The 18725-nt window shown below is 40.8% G+C and overlaps 2 protein-coding genes across 4 annotated transcripts in view; one reads left to right on the forward strand and one right to left on the reverse strand.

Annotated features, from left to right (window-relative positions):
- Nucleotides 1-18725, forward strand: part of LOC122971137 (microfibril-associated glycoprotein 4-like) — a 750976-nt gene that overhangs the window by 62956 nt on the left and 669295 nt on the right. The window lies entirely within an intron of this gene.
- The window catches only part of LOC122971119 (cGMP-dependent protein kinase 1-like), a 62793-nt gene that overhangs the window by 21967 nt on the left and 22101 nt on the right, over nucleotides 1-18725 (reverse strand). For all 3 annotated transcript variants that reach the window (XR_006399406.1, XM_044337629.1, XM_044337628.1), the window contains exons 3-4: nucleotides 10863-10976; nucleotides 903-1008 (exon numbers count right to left, since the gene is read on the reverse strand). Coding sequence is in view for 2 of the 3 variants with exons in the window: in XM_044337629.1 (XP_044193564.1) it covers nucleotides 903-1008; nucleotides 10863-10976 (220 nt within the window). In the remaining variant the exon portion in view is untranslated. The remainder of the gene's footprint in view (nucleotides 1-902; nucleotides 1009-10862; nucleotides 10977-18725) is intronic.

An 18725-nucleotide genomic window follows, 5' to 3' on the forward strand; every position in this document is an offset into this window, starting at 1 on the left:
AATATACTAAATGCTCCTTCTGGTGAGCCTGAGTTGTGTTGGAGCTGCATGCAGGGGTCTGATTTAAAATGACATATTTACATATTTACACTTAAAGGTGATGTATTGAACTTGTTAGCAAACATCCAGCAGTTACGGAGCGACATTATCGTTCATGTGGAGTCGTGTTTGTGTCCAGCTGGTGAACGTGAGTCCAATATTCACTCTCTTTTAGCTCTGTTTTTGGTCTCCACCAACTCCTGAGGGAAACATCTGGAAATATCTTTCACTATATTCACCAGCTAGTCTACAGCTAACTGTAAACTGTCTGTTTGGTGCTGAGCAGGTAGTGTACAGTGGATTTTTTTTACAGCTTTTTCTCATAAAACGACGCTATGAGACGCTGAGAGTGAAGCAGAACAGTAAAGTTGCAGCCTGACAGATAAACAATGAGCTGAAACTCAATATAAAGCTGCAGAGTCTCACCAACACATTACACACTGACAGGTCAGACAGTGGAGGATAGAAATGTAGTTTCTAGATGCTTCAAGGTTGTTTTTCCAGCGTGAACACGCTGCAGACTGTAAAGCTCTAAATAAATAAACGCCGCAGTTTTTCTCATGTCAAACAGTCATTTTGGTCATTTTTTTTGGAGTAATGGAACAGGAAGGGGATCGATGATGTTGACTTACTTTCAGAGTTTGCTGCAGTGTTAAACCTAACCTGCTGTTACCACGGTAACCACAGGTGTTGCCAAAGCAGACAAGGTTGAAATATGAAGGATTTCGACTTTCAACCAGCTGAGGGTGAGTGTGTGATGTGGGATTTGAACCTGTAACCCTGAGGAGCAGTGCCTTGCTCATGAGTTCTTCTCTTTTTTATTATTATGATTATTTTGCAGGCAGCAGGTGAGCGGCCGTCACCTCTTCAGGAAGTCCATGTACTCAGCGTGTTTGATGAGTCCGGTTCTCATCATGATGGTCTGGAAACACTGTCGGTCGATCGCCCACAGCTTCACATGGATCAGAGCTGAAATACACACATGAATACATTACAAAACCCCCTTCTTTATTAGACGCTATAAATAAATCAAAACTATCACTGTCTCTTGTGTCGGTGGTGGAGATGAATCAATCCTGAAGTTAATGTGAAGGATGCAGCTGCTGAGGAAACATAAAATGATCCGGATCTCATAATTAAATAGTGCTGCTGTGTGTACACGCATATATGAATACTTATGACTTATATGTTACACAATGAATGTAAATGTGTGTGTGTGTGTGTGTGTGTGTGTGTGTGTGTGTGTGTGTGTGTGTGTGTATGGGGGGGTGGGGGCGGCAGAGATCAGAAGAAAACATAAATCATAGCGCTGCCTTGTGTGTGTGCATGTGTTACATGCAGGTGTCGTCATGGCAACAGTACACATGTCTAATGTTCTGTATGTGTGTGTGATGTGATGTGATGTAGTTCAAACCTTCTCATGTTGGAAAAAAGTTACTGCACATGAACGTAGCATCACTTTATTCTTATAATAAATAAAGGAAAAGCTAAATAAAGGTTGTGATAAAAAAATTAAAAACATGAAGCGTTTTTTTTCAGCCCTGAGTCTTGTCTGCAGGTATTAAAAGGTTGATCCACATAGAAACTGTTCTGAAAAACCTTTTAAAACCAAAACCACCTCTCTAGTGAAGCTTCATCAGAGAAGTGAAACGTGAACGTCAGACTTTCAGTTCAAAGTTCAGATTTACATCGTTCGTCTTCGTTCAGTCTGAGCGTCGTGAACACGATGGATGCTGGTTTCTGGTGCAGGAGACGTAAAGCTGACCAAAGATGGCAACGTCTTGTTGACATGAGATGCAAATTCAGCACCCCGACAGCATCGCTCATCGCTAAGGTCGCTACAGCACAGGATGACATCATCACAGGAGATGGAACCACCTCCGACGTCCTCATCATTGGTGAACTGCTGAAGCAGGCTGACCTCTACGTGTCAGAGGGTCGTCTTCACCCAAGAATCATTGCCGAGGGCTTTGAAGCGGCAAAAGAGAAAGCCTTGGCTGTTCTGGAGGAAGTGAAGGTGACTCGGGGGAAATGGACAGAGAGACCCTCAATGTAGCACGCACCTCCCTCAGGACCAAGGTCCACATGGAGCTGGCAGACCTCCTTACTGAGGCTGTTGTAGATGCTGTTCTGGCCATCGCTAAGCCTTATGTCTACATGTCGTTAGGTTATTAACGATATCTGCTGTATGTTGATTAATCCAGACTCCCAGAGCGGCCATGTATGAGAAAGATCTGAAAAGCCTAAAATAAAAATAAATACCTGCACGGTTCAATACTGAGTCTTCAAAACTCTTCACACAGTCGACACAACGGCAACAATCATGGATCAAACTGTGACACGTTTGCATTGTTTTCACACAGAAAGCGTTCGGTGACTACAGCCTTCACATGTCCAGACAAGCAACAAAACTCTTCAGTTTATGTTCAAACACTAACATGTATTCATACGGATCAGAACCACTGAAATACATCGATATTCAACCAGAAAACAAGACGTCTCCTTCCTGTAGATACACTGTAGTACGTTCTATAGAGAGATACACATCTGACTGTATTTACACTATATACACATTTATACACTATCAACCACAATAAAACAGTGATGTAATTAAAGATCCTCATGTGCTCAGTGTGAGTTGTTGTGTGTTTGGTAAAGTTCAACATGTGGACTCAGTGTTGAACCGTCTTCTTGCTCTTGTTTACGGTTGTTTATGTGCAGCAGGTTGAGAGACGTCTGCTTTGAGTCCACAGAGAGTGAAGTCGGTTGTTTGCTGTCTGGCTGTGTAGGTGTTGATTAAAGAAACGTATTGTCAAATTTTATTTTATTTATTTATTTTCTCCCTCTTACTGATTTTAAAGTTTTTTTGAGCTTCCAAAACTTCTAATCAATGTGTCACAAAACTCTCATTTAACATCTGAGGACGAGCCAGATGTCCCTGTGATGTGGCCCTGCTCTCACTGACCAATCACTGAGCAGGAAAGAACCGAAATCTGCCAAAATCACCACACATTCCCCCTCCTGTGAGATCTGGATGCTCTCAAAGCTTCATGATGATGACGCAGGTTTGATTCCCCAGACAGCAGCGGACCGAGACGAGGGGGGACTGAAATCAAAAGATAACTCAGTTTTCCATCAGCGGCAGCAGCAGCGGCGCTGCGGGGGGAGACGCAGCAGGAGTGACAGGAAATAGAAATCAACTGTTGCAGCGGCTCGACTGAACCATCGTTATCAGAAAACAAACATGAATTAAAGCAGCGAGCAGCGTTGGTCGGGACCTCTGGCCCGTCGGGATCAGATCATTTTGCTTTTTAAAAATGAGGGATATTTCTTATAAGTGTGGTGTGCTTTTATTTTGAAAGTTTGATTGACATGTGTACTGTCAGGTGTGTAGAGACAATAAGTAACTGCAGCTGGACACAGAAAAATACTCATATATCTGAATGGAGAGTGTGAGTGAACCCACACCTTTTTGAACATTTACTGCTTCCACATAGTTTTAGATACAAACTTAATTTGAACTTTAAATGAGTCACGAGACTTTGACCTACAAATCTTGAATTTACATGTGTTTTCTATCTTTTATTGTTTTTGAGATATTAGAGTGTGAGTTTTAAAGTCTTTTCTTTCTCCTCCTGTGATTTTATAATGAGTGTGTATTGCGGAATGTTTCACAGCACTGAGGAGCAGTTGGAGAGGAGGATTTTAGAGTACACGTCTTGTGAAACCTCCTCATAAATCACATGACTTTGGACAAATCTAACATTAAAAATCATATTTTCGTAGGAAATTTCATCGCGATTCCATTGATACAGGTTTGAAAGTGGTCAGACTTATAGTTTAGATGTCAGAAGCTTCTGTTTGACACAAAGTTCAGGCCCATAGATGGCCTCCCCATTGGTTTACATTGTAAGCTGTGATGTGGCACTGCAACTTTCAGGGCTTATTAAATCCAAACCGTTCAAGTTATTACAAAGTTTTTGACAACTTTTTTTCAGCACAGTGTCATAAGTCATGAATCAAAGTTTGAAGCTGATACCATTAACACCCTCGGAGGAGACAGTGTTTGTTCGGGGTCCAAAATCGGAGCAAAGTCTTACTTTGAAAGTCTGATTGTGGACTTCCTGTTGGATTTAGGTGTCAGTGTATGATTTGTAGGTCTTATTCACCAGACCTGATGTGCGTGCCAAATTTAGGGTTTAAGTAGCGTAATAATAAATAAATAAAGAAACAAACAAACAAACAAACAAACAAACAAACACATGACAAACAACAGGGTTCTCGCCCTTTTGGGCTCGGTCCCTAATTATTACAGTTAAGGAAAGTGAGAATTTATTCTTTTCAGCCCTGAAAAGAGCCAGCAGTCACTATTAACATCAGCCTGATCCTCTGCACTGAGACCAGAGGATTTCAATCATCATCATCATCATCAGTGAAGGTGAAGGTCTGATGTGGATTCGGGGCTCTTTAATCCTCCTAATTTCTCAGATGAAGAGTCGTTCATTTTGTTCGTTTGCTGACTTTAAGAACAAAGAAAGAAAGAAACAAAGAAAGACTGAACAAAAATGATGAGATGGAATTTAATGATAGGTGTGTGTGTGTGTGTGTGTGTGCGTGTGTGTATGTGTGTGTGTGTGTGTGTGTGCGTGCATCTATCTCTCTGAGCATCGCTGTGAGTTTTATTCCTTGGTAGCGAGAACGTTTCTGGAAAGTGAGGACATGTCGTTCAGTCCTCACTTTGATACAAACACATGTTTTCATGTTAAAAAACCACCAGATTTTCCAAATTTGCAGCTGCAGGGAGACATCCCATAAATTTGATGTGATGCTCAGACAGAGCTGGTTACCATAGAGACAAGCATCCATCTGAATGTGTACACTGTGTGTGTGTGTGTGTGTGTGTGTGTGTGTGTGTGTGTGTGTGTGTGTGTCGGCGTTACCTTGGAGATGAACAGACTCATGCAAACTTCCTGCAGTTTAATGAGCAGAGGAGTGTGTGTGGAGTTCTCAGACTGCAGCGATCAATACACTATTTACATCAAATCCCGATCAATGACACAAAGTCATGGAGAGTTTGAGGTCATCTGCTGGTTAAAACTTTTATCTTTTAATATCTTGAAAAAGATTTTCTTTCTTCCGTTTTCTTCCTTTACATTAATGTTTAAATGTGTGACTGTAGTGATATTTTTCCAGTGTGTGTCGTGATTTTCAAAGTAAAGGCTCCTGTTGTGTCACCTGTTTTATAGCCTAAAGTGTCCTTAAACAGTTTCAGGCACGTAACCGACATGGGGGATGGGGGGGTTCATTCCTTCACAAGCTGAAAGAAAGAGTTAAACGGACTCAAATTCACATATTTGTTCATGTTCAGGAACAGTGAACACAGCAGGTGTGAGCGCGGTGCCAAAGCTTTGGCTCCATCCTGTAGGTCCCTGTAGGGCCGCCGCCGCTGCTCCAGCCCCCGAATGTTTTAAACCGAGCTGCATATTTCTGCTCCTCAAAACTGCTGTTTTAATGTAACAGAGTGGAGCCTAATGTGGAGCGACAGGGGGGAGAAATACGCTGCTGTGGATGTATTACAGGCAGTAAAGTTATTTTTTTACAGTGAGTGGAGCCGTTTCCAGTGTTTCAGCACACATATTGATCCATAATGAAAACTGCAGAGAGCACAAAAGCCTCAAATTATGTGTCTTTAATGAACAGAGATGCCACACACACACACACACACAGAGCTCTCCTCAATCACAAACCGACTTTCATGTATTTTGCTTCTTTTATTTCTCTAGTATTTCACATCTGTAACATAATCTACTGAAATGTCCGTCAGAACAGGCTACAGCTATTAATGTGACTCAGGCAGGTCTGAGACATGTCAGATTAATGTCTCAATCTTACAACCATGTGTCACTGAACGTATCCGCGATGCTGCAGATACATCAGTGCTGAGCTCCATCACAGCTGTCAGGACGTTTTTATTAAAGTCAAAGATAAGCCTTTATACCCACTGCCCCCCCCACCTCCCCATGTCTGACTGAAGATTTCCTTGATTAACTGTACTGACTGACTATTTATGTTTGAATAACATAAATAATGTGGTATTCATGATTAGCATCGATCAGGCGCTTGCTGTTTTAAAAGAAGTCACTCTCAGTTAAATCTCAGGATATTTAGAGCTAATACACAACTCATCAGTGACACTGTAGTGTTTCAGCAGAACTCAGTCTGTATCTGTGCTGAAAACACAGTCTACAGCTTCTGTTTGGTCATTACTTTTTATTTCTTGTTTCAACCGCTTTATGACCTGCTGTCTGTTGCCACGGAGATGCCAAGTGTCTCTGTAACCACGGAAACAACAGGAGACATTGCAGAAAGCAAATATTATCGGCTGAAGAGTTTTAATGTCCTGGTGTGTGTGTGTGTGTGTGTGTGTGTGTTTGCGTGTGTGTGTGGTGAAGGTCAAAGGTCAAATAGTCCAGAAATGGAAGAAGCAGATGGTTCAATACGACTGCATTCATATTCACAAGCAGCTGTTCTCTAACACACACACACACACACACACACACACACACACACACACACACACACAGTGATGTGAATACCTGCTGCTGAAAACAAGTCAGATTGAAACTAATGAAGGAAGATTGAAGTCCGACTGAAATAAAGTATAAAATGTAACCGCTAACAGTGCTACTGCTAATACTTCTACTCTTACTACTACTAATACTAACACTACTGCCACAACTACTACTGCTAGCACTACTGCCACAATACTGCTAACACTTCTACTACTGCTAACACTACTGCCACAATACTGCTAACATTACTGCCACAATACTGCTAACACTACTGCCACAATACTGCTAACACTACTGCCACAATACTGCTAACACTACTGCCACAATACTGCTAACACTACTGCCACAAAACTGCTAACACTACTGCCACAATACTGCTAACACTACTACTACCGCTAACACTACTGCCACAATACTGCTAACACTACTGCCACAATACTGCTAACACTACTGCCACAAAACTGCTAACACTACTGCCACAATACTGCTAACACTACTACTACTGCTAACACTACTGCCACAATACTGCTAACACTACTGCCACAATACTGCTAACACTACTACTACTGCTAACACTACTGCCACAATACTGCTAACATTACTGCCACAATACTGCTAACACTACTGCCACAATACTGCTAACACTACTGCCACAAAACTGCTAACACTACTGCCACAATACTGCTAACACTACTGCCACAAAACTGCTAACACTACTGCCACAATACTGCTAACACTACTACTACTGCTAACACTACTGCCACAATACTGCTAACACTACTGCCACAATACTGCTAACACTACTGCCACAAAACTGCTAACACTACTGCCACAATACTGCTAACACTACTACTACTGCTAACACTACTGCCACAATACTGCTAACACTACTACTACTGCTAACACTACTGCCACAATACTGCTAACACTACTACTACTGCTAACACTACTGCCACAATACTGCTAACACTGCTACTACTGCTAACACTACTGCCACAATACTGCTAACACTGCTACTACCAGGGCTGCCAACTCTCACACATTGAGCACATACACTGACACAGATCTCACACCACACATGCCTTTTCTCACGCTAACTTTTTGTCTTCACGTCCTCCAATGAAAAATTTGTGATTTTTAAATGAAGGAACAGCAGGGTTTTTTTTCCAAGTTCAGACAGGCTGAGGCGTAGAGCATAACTGTCATGGCTGCTTCTGTATCTTCCTTGTGTTTTCCTGTGTTCCCCTTTCTGCTTGTGTCTTTCTTGTCCCCTATGCTCAGGTTTAGTTGGTCTTTTTGGACATTCATTGTGATAGTTTTCCAATGTTTGCTTATTTGAATTAATGCTTGTTTGTCTCCTGTGCCTCAGGATCCCAGCCAGCCAGCCTGCCTGCCTGCTAACCCGCCTGCTTACCCACGCTCTCTGGCTTCCTCCGCCAACCACACCGCCGTGCCATTCTCCATTCCTCCTCCTCTTCCCTCTGCCATCCCATCTAATCTCCACTGCAGTGCTTTTTAAATAAACCAGTTAACCTGCATCTGCCTCTTAGTCTGTGTTTTTCGCTTGGGTCTGCTTTTGAACTAAACATGACAGTAAAGGTTAAGGCAACACTTTTCACAGGTTGTCTATGAACGAACCAATCATCATCTGTTTGAACTAAAAGCGTGAAACAACAAATCATTGCGTGTGCTTCCGGTGGAGCTGATGATTTATTCAGATATTACTTCTATTTGGATAGACCTGCACAGTACTGCTAACACTACCACTACTTTGACCAAAGCTAACACTACTACTACTCATAGATGTATTATAAGAGCTGGATAGGGCGCCGCTGCTCAGCCTTGCAGCCAATTTTTCACAGGGGCCACTCGTGGTATTGCAGCAAAAAAAAATCCCCCTGCAGCCCAAAAAGCTTTTTCCCTATAGACCACCATTGTAAAAGAGACGTCTGTAAAACTGTTGACAGGACACCTCGTCCTACTCTTCTATTGTGAATTTTTGACCCATGGAGATTTTACATTTGTAAAACTTTCCTCGAGCCAAGAAAAGTGATTTAAAAATCCATGACGTCACAATGTTAAGTCTACGGGCTGAGCGGGAACTTGGGGCCTGCGGGGGAAACACTACTGTGCATATTCAGTGGGCTGCACAGCATTGAAATAAACCTGGAAACTAGAAACTGGACTGAATGGGCGTCATTTTTAGCCACCACTGCTTGCACACTATTGCTAACAGCACTGCTAAAACTACTGCTATTGATACTATTAGTACTGCTACTGCTAACACTAGTACTACGGCTAATAGCACCACTGGTGCTAACATTACTTTTACTTCTTTAGCTGCTACTGTTACTGCTTGTTGATACTGTGACTAGTAGCTCCTATTACCACTGCTAACACTACTTCTACCACTACTGCTAATAATACTGCTTCAGCTAAAAATGCCACTACTGCTAACACTATCACTACTAATAATGCTGCTACTGCTAACAGTGCTAATTCTGCTGGTAGGCTACTACTTAAAACATATTTTCAAGAGACTGATTTTTCATCATCAAGATTTTTTTTTTAAATTCCAAAGAGTTTATTTTTATGTTTAAACTTCATTTCAGTACTTCTTGATATTGTGTAGTAGCAACATGTCAGACTGGATGTTGGCACATTATTTCATTCACTGTTGTATATTAAGAGACAAATGTCCTCTTGACCCAGCTGATTTATCAATAATTCATCTCTTTGTGGTAACTGGTTTGTTCTTGTCGGGTTTTTAAAGCGCTGCAGTTGAACCAATCTGCACAGGTTGGAAAAAAGTAGACTAAAATATTAGCTTTCATGAGTCCAAACCACATCTCCAAGGAATTTTCCCTCATTTAGGATCAATAAACCTCACTGAAACTGCATATCTGGTGTTAGTCTGACTTGAACCTTTGCTGTTATAACATTATTGAGAGTGTTTTCTCTTTAAACTGGTTTTATTTATTCAAACGTAGCCATAAAGCCGACACTGACCACTTTGTGTTTAAGCGTAAAAGCAGAGAATTAAAGCAGATAAACTCCAGCTGGGGCTCTATGTTAATGTGAAGATAACGAGCAAAAAGCTTCAGCAAACGGAAACGAATCCCTCGAACCCAACGCTGTTGCCAAGAGACACTGCTGCCAAAACTGGGCCCATTGGCTGGACTGGATGGTGTTGCCAGGCAACCACTGCTCAGCAAGCACTCTACCAGGAAGCGCCAACAAAAAGTTGGAGGTCCACACACACATACACACACACACACATATAGACTGCTGTCAGAGGTTTGGTTGGTGTTTCATTGGTTCAGACTGGACTGAATCATAACACCTGGGCTCAGACCAGTTTCCTTCAGCAGTAGTGGTCTAAAGATTAGAGTAGTGACCTTATGACCGAAGGGTTGCTGGTTCAATCCCCCAGACCAGCAGGATAAATCTGGGTGGGGATTACCACCACTGAGGTATGCGTTAGTGAGGCCCTTTACCCCAACTTCCAGGTATGAATGTGTAACTGTGAGAGCGTTGCTCTCAGAGAAACTCCCCTGAATAACTAAAGGTTAAGAGAAACAAACAAACAGTTAATTGTCCATGTAAAGAAAGTAAGTACTGTATATGAGTAGAACTACATTTCAGAGGGAAATATTGTACTTTCTACTCCACTACATTTATTTGACAGCTTTAGTTACTTTTCAGATAAGGATTTGACACAATGGATAATATAACACGCTTTTAAAATACAACACATTGTTTAATGTGTTATATTCATGTGACTACTAAAAGTAGTGGTTTGGTCCCTCTGACTGATATATTATTATATATGACATCATTAGATTATTAATAGTGAAGCATCAGTGTTAGAGCAGCATGTTACTGTTGTAGCTGCTGGAGGTGGAGCTAGTTTACACTACTTTATATACAGTTAGCTAGTTTAGTCCAGTGGTTCCCAACCTAGGGGTCGGGGCCCCTCCAAAGGGTCAGCAGATAAATCTGAGGGGTGGTGAGATGATTAATGGGAGAGGAAAGAAGAAAAAACAAAGTTCTGATACACAAATCTGTTTTCAGTTTTTGGACTTTTTCTCTAATCTTTGATTTTTGCTGAAATATTGGATCATTTGAACATTTATTGAAATGAAAGCATGTGAGAAGTTTAGAGGGAAAAATCACTATTTGGTGGAGCTGTTAACAACTCATAGACATGTGAAATGTGACCCCGACTACACACACACTCAATGTACTCACTCCTGACAGTAGCCGTCCTGGTGCAGTTGTAGAGGATGGCCAGCTCTCCGAACACTTTCCCCGGTCCCATCGTACAAAGCTTCATCCCCTCCTTCGTCACCTCCACCTTCCCCTCTGGGAGAGAGACAGTCACACAAAACAAAAGCATAAGAATTAATTAAAACAACAATTAATTAACTCACAGTTTTCTCAGTTTTACTTTCAAACTGCTCATAGCTGAATGCAGAGGAAGATCTCAGACTCGAGGTCTTCAAGGCTCTGCTTGGTTCTGACGTCCAATACCTGGTATCAGCTCTGATCATGTACATCACATTCACCACTGGAGAGAACGGCTTGTTAGAGGCAAGAGGAGAATGTAAACTGTCAAGTGAAGAGAAATATGGAAGTTCAAGTTAAAGGAGAACAAGCCAGCTGGTACATCAGCTGTTTGCTCCAGACAGGTGAGCTTAAGATGAATTGTTTTGGGGGGTTTTTTGCAATATACTTATTTTTTAGCCTCATTTCACTATTTATTTTGTCACGATTATGTGCATTTATCGTTGAACCCCCCATAGTTGAACCCTACTATAGTTTGTTTACGTAGCCTCTGGAGCCGGAGGAAGCTTCCTGAAGCTGACCAATCAGAACAGAGTGGGCTCATCAGGAGGCGGGGCCTTAAAGAGACAGGAACTAAAACAGCCTGTTAGAGACAGAGGCTGAACTGAGGGGCTGCATAAAGGACCAGTAGAAGATAAATAAGGAGTTTTTAACTGGAAATCATATAAAGATATTCCAGTAGAGCCCCAGAATATAAATATAGAGGCTGGAAATGTGCACTTTAATAACCATATTGAGACTTTTTTTTGTATTAAACAGAGACCATGATCCTTCTGTAACATTAACCAACAGTCTGAACCCAACCAGAAAAAGTTCCCTACTAGCATATATTGTTCTGTGTTCAGTATCAACATTTTTGCAACTTAATTTTTGCAATACGTTAATAAACAACATTTTCTCATCATGTTGAGAGGACATTTCTGAACAGTTTAACTTTAGAGTAATTATAATAAAAGCCTGTAAATGAAGGAAATTTAAAATATTACAAGTATATACAGTGAGGAAAGAGATGCACACTGCGACTGTCACGTCATGATGAATCTTCACAGATGACATCACGTTCATCAGTTTCCTGTTTCCACTGTTTGTGTATCAGTGCTGTTATCATTTAATTGTTTGTGAGATTGAGATGTCGTACAGCGTTCAGCATTTGAACAGGCAGCGTCTCTGACATTTCAGACTCATACTGATGAAGACGGACGTTGTGTTAGTGTGATCAGACATCATCAGAACACCGACTGTGACTCACAACGACACAAACTAACAGTTCAAAATGTTGAAAAATGTTTCAAGGTGTTTCATGAGATTTAATGTATTTTAAGAGATTTGACTAAAAACTCAGCAGACTCAGAAGAAATTTAGTGAATTTTGTGTGTTTCTCTATTTTTCTTTCTCATTCTAATACTTATTCTCTCAGTATTTTCTGATATTTATAAACTGAACCATTAACAGCAGGTGGAAAGTAACGTAAGTACAGTTTTGAGGTACTTGTACTTCAGTATTTTCATGTGGTGCTACTTTATACTTCCACACCACTATATTTATTTGACAGCTTTAGTTACTTTTCAGATGAACATTAATAAAACAAAATACAACCAACAATCTAATTATTATCATTATTATTATTATTATTTATAGGTTAAGAAGACTTTATTGATCCCAGGAGGAGAGTTAGCAGCTACTCTGCCATATACTGTATAAAGACACATGAATGCATCAATAATATCGTCCTCCTACTCTTACTGTTGGTTCTTTAAGTATATTTTGATGCTGATACTTCACACCATCATCCACAAAAACCAAGAACCACATGACTTAACAACTAGAGAACCATCACCCTGACTTCTGTGGTAATGGAGTCCTTTCAGTACTGTGTGCTGTCCAACCTCAAATCCATCTCAGACCTGCTCCTGGACCGTCTGCAGTTCACCTACAGAGCCTACAGGTCTGTAGACAACAGCAACGCAGTCAACATGGTCCTCCACTTCATCCTCGAGCACCTGGACTCTTCAGGAACCTACACCAGGATCCCACCTTCAACACCATCATCCCGGTTCTCCTACAGGACCAGCTCTCCCAGCTAAATGTACCTGACTCCATCTGCAGGTGGATCTTCCTGTCTGACAGGAAGCAGAACGTGAAGCATGTCTCTAATCCTGGACCATCAGCACCGGTTCCCCTCGAGGCTGCATCCTTTCTCCTCTTCTCTTCTCTCTGGACACCAACAGCTGCACCTCCAGTCACGGACGCCTCACCAGGAAGGCTCAGCGGAGGATGTACTTCCTGCAGCAGCTGCAGGAGTTCAACCTGTCAAAGTTAATGATGGTGCACTTCTACACCACCATCACTGAGGCCATCCTCACTTCCTCCATCACCATGTGGTGTGCTGCTGCCACTGCCAAGGACGAGAGCAGACCACAGCGAATGATCTGCTGTGCTGAGGTGACCTGATGTCCCTCCAGGACACTGAGGCCAGCAGGAAAGATCATAGCCAAGCGGCAACCTCTGGGGCTGTAAAATGAAGCCAAAAACTGCAGTTCCTTGAACGACCACTTGAGGCTCCAAAAGCGAGTCAATCCCCATAGACCCCCATGTTAAAATGTCCAACTTTACAGCAGAAATAAACATGTTTACAGTCTGGTACAAACAACGGTTTTGGTCTCTGTAGCTAATTTCCTCTTTCATGACAACTGTACGGGGGTGAATTTTTTTATAACTCACCTGTTTAAATTTTATTAAGCTGTAAAGTTCTGCATAATGAAGGACATGGCTGCTTTGAGTGACAGGTCCGCCAGATTGGCTGGGAGTTAGGCGGCCGGAGCGGCTCGCTTTGAGCTTCAAAACTGCTCTTCAGAAACCAACGGGTGACGTCACGGTAACTACGTCCATATTTTTATACAGTCTATGATCATAGCGGACCCCTCCCACCCCAGACGAAAACTTTTTCAAACCCTCCGGCAAGAGGCTGAGACCTAAACCTCCTGTCTGCCTCATCAACAAGGACCCCACTGACACAGACTCCACCCCCCCTTCATGGACACTACACATTATATAACGTAAAATCTCATAATTTTAATTATGATCTAACATGGCCTGTTACATTAAAGCAACTTGTATTATTATATTAATATTACTGTTATTATTGTTATCATTATTAATTGCACTCTGCAGATACTGTTTACACTATGAACATTTGCACATTCCTGATCAATGTTTTATACGTTTCATTTCATTCTTCTTCCTTTTAAAATTGAAACTTGTAACAGCTCTTTTCACTCAGAGTATATTTTACATATTTTTTATTGTAAATTTCTTTTTTATGTTTAGGATTACATCATTTTGTGTATAATTTTTGACTGCAACGCCAAAGTCATTTCCTTGTATGTGCAAACCTACTTGGCGATAAACCTGATTCTGTTTCTGAAGTAAAAGTTTGACTGTAGCACTTCAACTCTGTGACAAAATATCTTCTTTTTTCTTTGTTTTTGCCTTTAAATATTCTATATAATAAACTTTATACAGCACATTTGGAAACAATGTTACAAAGTGCTTTACAAAGGAAAAATAACAAACATTAAAACAATTCAGCATCAAAAATAAAAACCTGCGATTAAAAGTAGAGAGTAAAATAAAAAGAGATGATCTGAATCTGCAGATGACTTTAAATGTAAGTTGAAACTAATTAGTGTAATTATTGGAAATCCACATCGATCTCTGCTCAGCAACACACACACATTAATTAACTCACACACACACACACACACACACACACAGAGCAGATGGTGGGGATCATTATGTAGAACGGTGTGAGATAAATACACAAACAGTATCTGCTGTCGTAATGATCATTAGGTTAATGTCACACAAACACGTTTGAAGCGTGTTTGAATATCAATGTTTCCTTCTTTGACTTCAGGGTTTCATCATGTGTCTGTGAACTTCAACAAGACAAACACCTCCGAGAACGTTCATGAAGCACTTCAATAAACTAATAGACTCACATGGAACTGGTTTTAAATAACAACCAGTGGTGCAAAGTAACTAAGTTCATTTACTCCAGTAATGTACTTAAAGCTATAATATGTAATTATTCCACATTAAAATGTGTAAAAACAACTAGACCTATGTTATATATGTTGTTGAGTTGTGTACTTACATTATCCCAAATGTTTCCAACAATGTTCAAACTCAGAGAAATCTGTAATTTAATCAAAGTAACGGACCGTTTCATTTGGTCGCCTGTCGATGGCGTCATACCTCCTCTACCAAAGAGTAAACACACACCAGATGCATACGGCGGCGCTGTGTTTGTCCGCTACAATGGCGTCTACCAAAGAGTAACTTACACACATACAAGATAATACATCGGCGTTGTGGTTGTTCCACACAAACTGTTATAAATGGACTTTTATTCAGTTTTAAGCCACATTTTCATGATAAATTTAGGTGGTTTTTAACTTTATCTTTTAGCCGGAAGAAGGATTTTAGTCATTGGACGTCTGGATCTCTTGGAGTAATTCTATCCCACTGAAGCTGGTTATTTAACAACGAAGACAACAACTCCCATGATCCCTTGCTACTTCACACCGTCATCACACTCCGTCTTTTGTTATTGTTTTGACCCCTAGCGGCTGAAATTACATATTATTGTGCATTTAAGTACAGTTTTGAGGTAGTTGAGGACAATCTCCTCTTCACACTCAGATATGGAAATTTGTGAACTGAAAACTTAAACACAAAAATTACAACATTTACATTTTTAGTTTTTTACCCATAAAAAGTCTCGTAGATCATATAAACTACTACTCACATGCTAAATGACGGCATTTCTGAATAGTTTAACTTGGGTGACACATACAGTAATTATAATATAAGCCTGTAAAATATTACAAGTATATACAGTGAGGAAAGAGATGCACACTGCGACTGTCACGATGATGAATCTTCACAGATGACATCACGTTCATCAGTTTCCTGTTTCCACTGTTTGTGTATCAGTGCTGTTATCATTTAATTGTTTGTGAGATTGAGATGTCGTACAGCGTTCAGCATTTGAACAGGCAGCAGCGTCTCTGACATTTCAGACTCATACTGATGAAGACGGACGTTATGTTAGTGTGATCAGACATCATCAGAACACCGACTGTGACTCACAACGACACAAACTAACAGTTCAAAATGTTGAAAAATGTTTCAAGGTGTTTCATGAGATTTAATGTATTTTAAGAGATTTATAAATTGAACCATTAACAGCAGGTGGAAAATAACTTTGAGTATTTCCATGTGATGCTACTTTCTACATTTCAGAGGGAAATATTGTACTTTCTACTCCACTACATTTATTTGACAGCTTTAGTTACTTTTCAGATGAAGATTTGACACAATGGATAATATAACAAGCTTTTAAAATACAACACATTGTTAAAGATGAAACCAGTGGTTTCCAACCTTTTTGGCTTTTGACGTCTTACAAAAAGCAGTGTGTAGTCGGGGTCACATTTCACATGTCTATGAGTTGTTAACAGCTCCACCAAATAGTGATTTTTCCCTCTAAACTTCTCACATGCTTTCATTTCAATAAATGTTCAAATGATCCAATATTTCAGCTTGTGGAGAATGGAGTTTGATGTGCAGGGGTGAGAACCTGGAGTCTGGATCTTGTAATGATGAGTAAGTTGGCCGGTCCGGATTTGAAAAGTTCCCATTGGAAGAGAGCTCCTGGTTCATGCTCTCCTAGGCTTGACCCTCAACTCATGACTCTAGACTTTTGAGGTTTCACCTCCTATTGTTCTGAATCACATCTTCTAATTAGCAAAATGCAAGTTTTCCACCAGCATAGCAGAAAGCAAGAAGACAAAGACAAAAGCAAGAAGAACCAGCAAAGAGCAGCCTAAACAAAAACAGCTTGGAGTCTCAGATAAGACACCGTTTTAAAGTTTCGGTCTTCCCGCCCAGAAGGTGCATCCTGGTCAATCCCAAAGTTTGCAGAGCTCTGGGGGGGCAGAGTCAGTCCCCTCCTGTTCACAGACAGGCGGATACAATTCCTGAATGTGGTTATTCTGTTAATCAAAGTATTTACAATTCAGCAATTGCGTGATTCCTAATTGTGCATTTTTGATAGTAGCTTTAGTGTTCTGAAAGTGGTACTGAACATGATGTTAGTGTTATCAAGGATGATTGAATTATGTTTGTGGCACATTTCTTGGCTTTAAGGCAGTAGAATAAAAGTCTAACTAAAGTCCCTAACAACACATATTGTGATATACACACACATACTAACATACAATATTAACTATCCTTAGACAAAATCTAAAACTACATTTGTAATTCCATCGATCTGACAGTGAACAGCAGGGGTCCATGTCATTTGAGAGTATTGTGCAGCATATCTTGTGCCTTATGCTGGTTTTCCCAGTGATCAGTTCTTGGGTTGGTCATTCAAATCCTGAAAGTCAAAGTCCACAGTGGGATTAAAGTTGGTGCCAGCTCGTCTCTGTGTGTGACTGGCTCTTAGAGGTCAGTTATGATAACCAATGGTGGGGGTCTTTTATCCAAATGGTACTATCAGTTCACACTGGGGTGTGAATTGGTCTTCCTATCTTGCTGCCTCTTGTAGCTTGAAGGATCAAAGATGGTTTGGGTCAGTGGTCTGGTTTGGTGACCATGCAGGAGATGGGGGTTCCTTATCTGATCCTTTCTGTGTGCAGCAGGTTGTTTAGTTGGTCAGTGAGGAGTTTGGGACTCTCGCTTATATATTATCAGCCAGCAGTCCTGTGGAGTTGAAGAAAGAGCTGGTCTGTTGTTGGAGGCCTGTGTTGTCAGAAACATGCAGGGACTTTACCAGGCCTTGCAACACTTTGATGCATATTGTGACCGAGCAGTAAAAACTGAACGCTGACATTTACTTTGGGATGTCAGCTGAGTCCTAACGAGCCAAAACATGTGAGCGTTCTACTATCAAACTATGTTTTGTCTCAATATACCCCTGTATTAATGTAACTCCATGTAGTTTAGTTGTGCCTCTGAGTTGAAGTACTAACACTGATTGTTTTCAACAGGCTAGCATGTTAGCATTAGCTTGAGTGCACCCTGGTCATTTTCAGTAATGTTTTGAGACTTCCAGCTTCAGCAATATTTGGTGTACTGAGATTTTAGATTTGAGCATGATGTGTTTGATGTTTCTGAAACAGTAAGATTTAGACGATGCGTGTCATGCTCATTGTATAGCTGGGATGCTAGCGCTAACCGGAAGAACGAATACAATTGTGTTCGAACTGGAAGAGAAAGAATGGGCGAGTTCAGTCTGCTGCTGTTACCTGCAACAAAAGCACAAATCAACTTTCATCCTGACTAAAGAGAGCCGGCTTTTTAACAACGTCAGAGCTGCTGTTTGTCTCTTTTGGCTGCATTCATTTTTTTCTGACAGCCTGTCAGAGCGAGTGAAAGCTCTCCAGCCGCTTTAATGAGTTTTTAAAACAAGGACTCGCTGTCAAACAGTCGAGTGGATGCAAATCAATTTTTTTCTTTTAAGTGCTTCTGTGTTTAGAGCAACAAAGACAGAAAGCAGTGTAACTGGAGCAGGTCTGTGTTTCTGTCATTATTACAGTCAACAGCCTCAAATTAACCCAGTTCAGAGTCACACTTACAGACTAATAACCTGCAGGGAGATTCAGAGCCTCTGATGACATTATTTTATCATTTATCTCTCTCTGTATAAAACCAAGTGTAACACTGATCCACTGGTCCTTTCCATCGCTCGTATCTCAG

This window comes from Thunnus albacares, chromosome 20, assembly GCF_914725855.1.
Source record: "Thunnus albacares chromosome 20, fThuAlb1.1, whole genome shotgun sequence".
Classification (NCBI taxonomy): Eukaryota; Metazoa; Chordata; class Actinopteri; order Scombriformes; family Scombridae; genus Thunnus; species Thunnus albacares.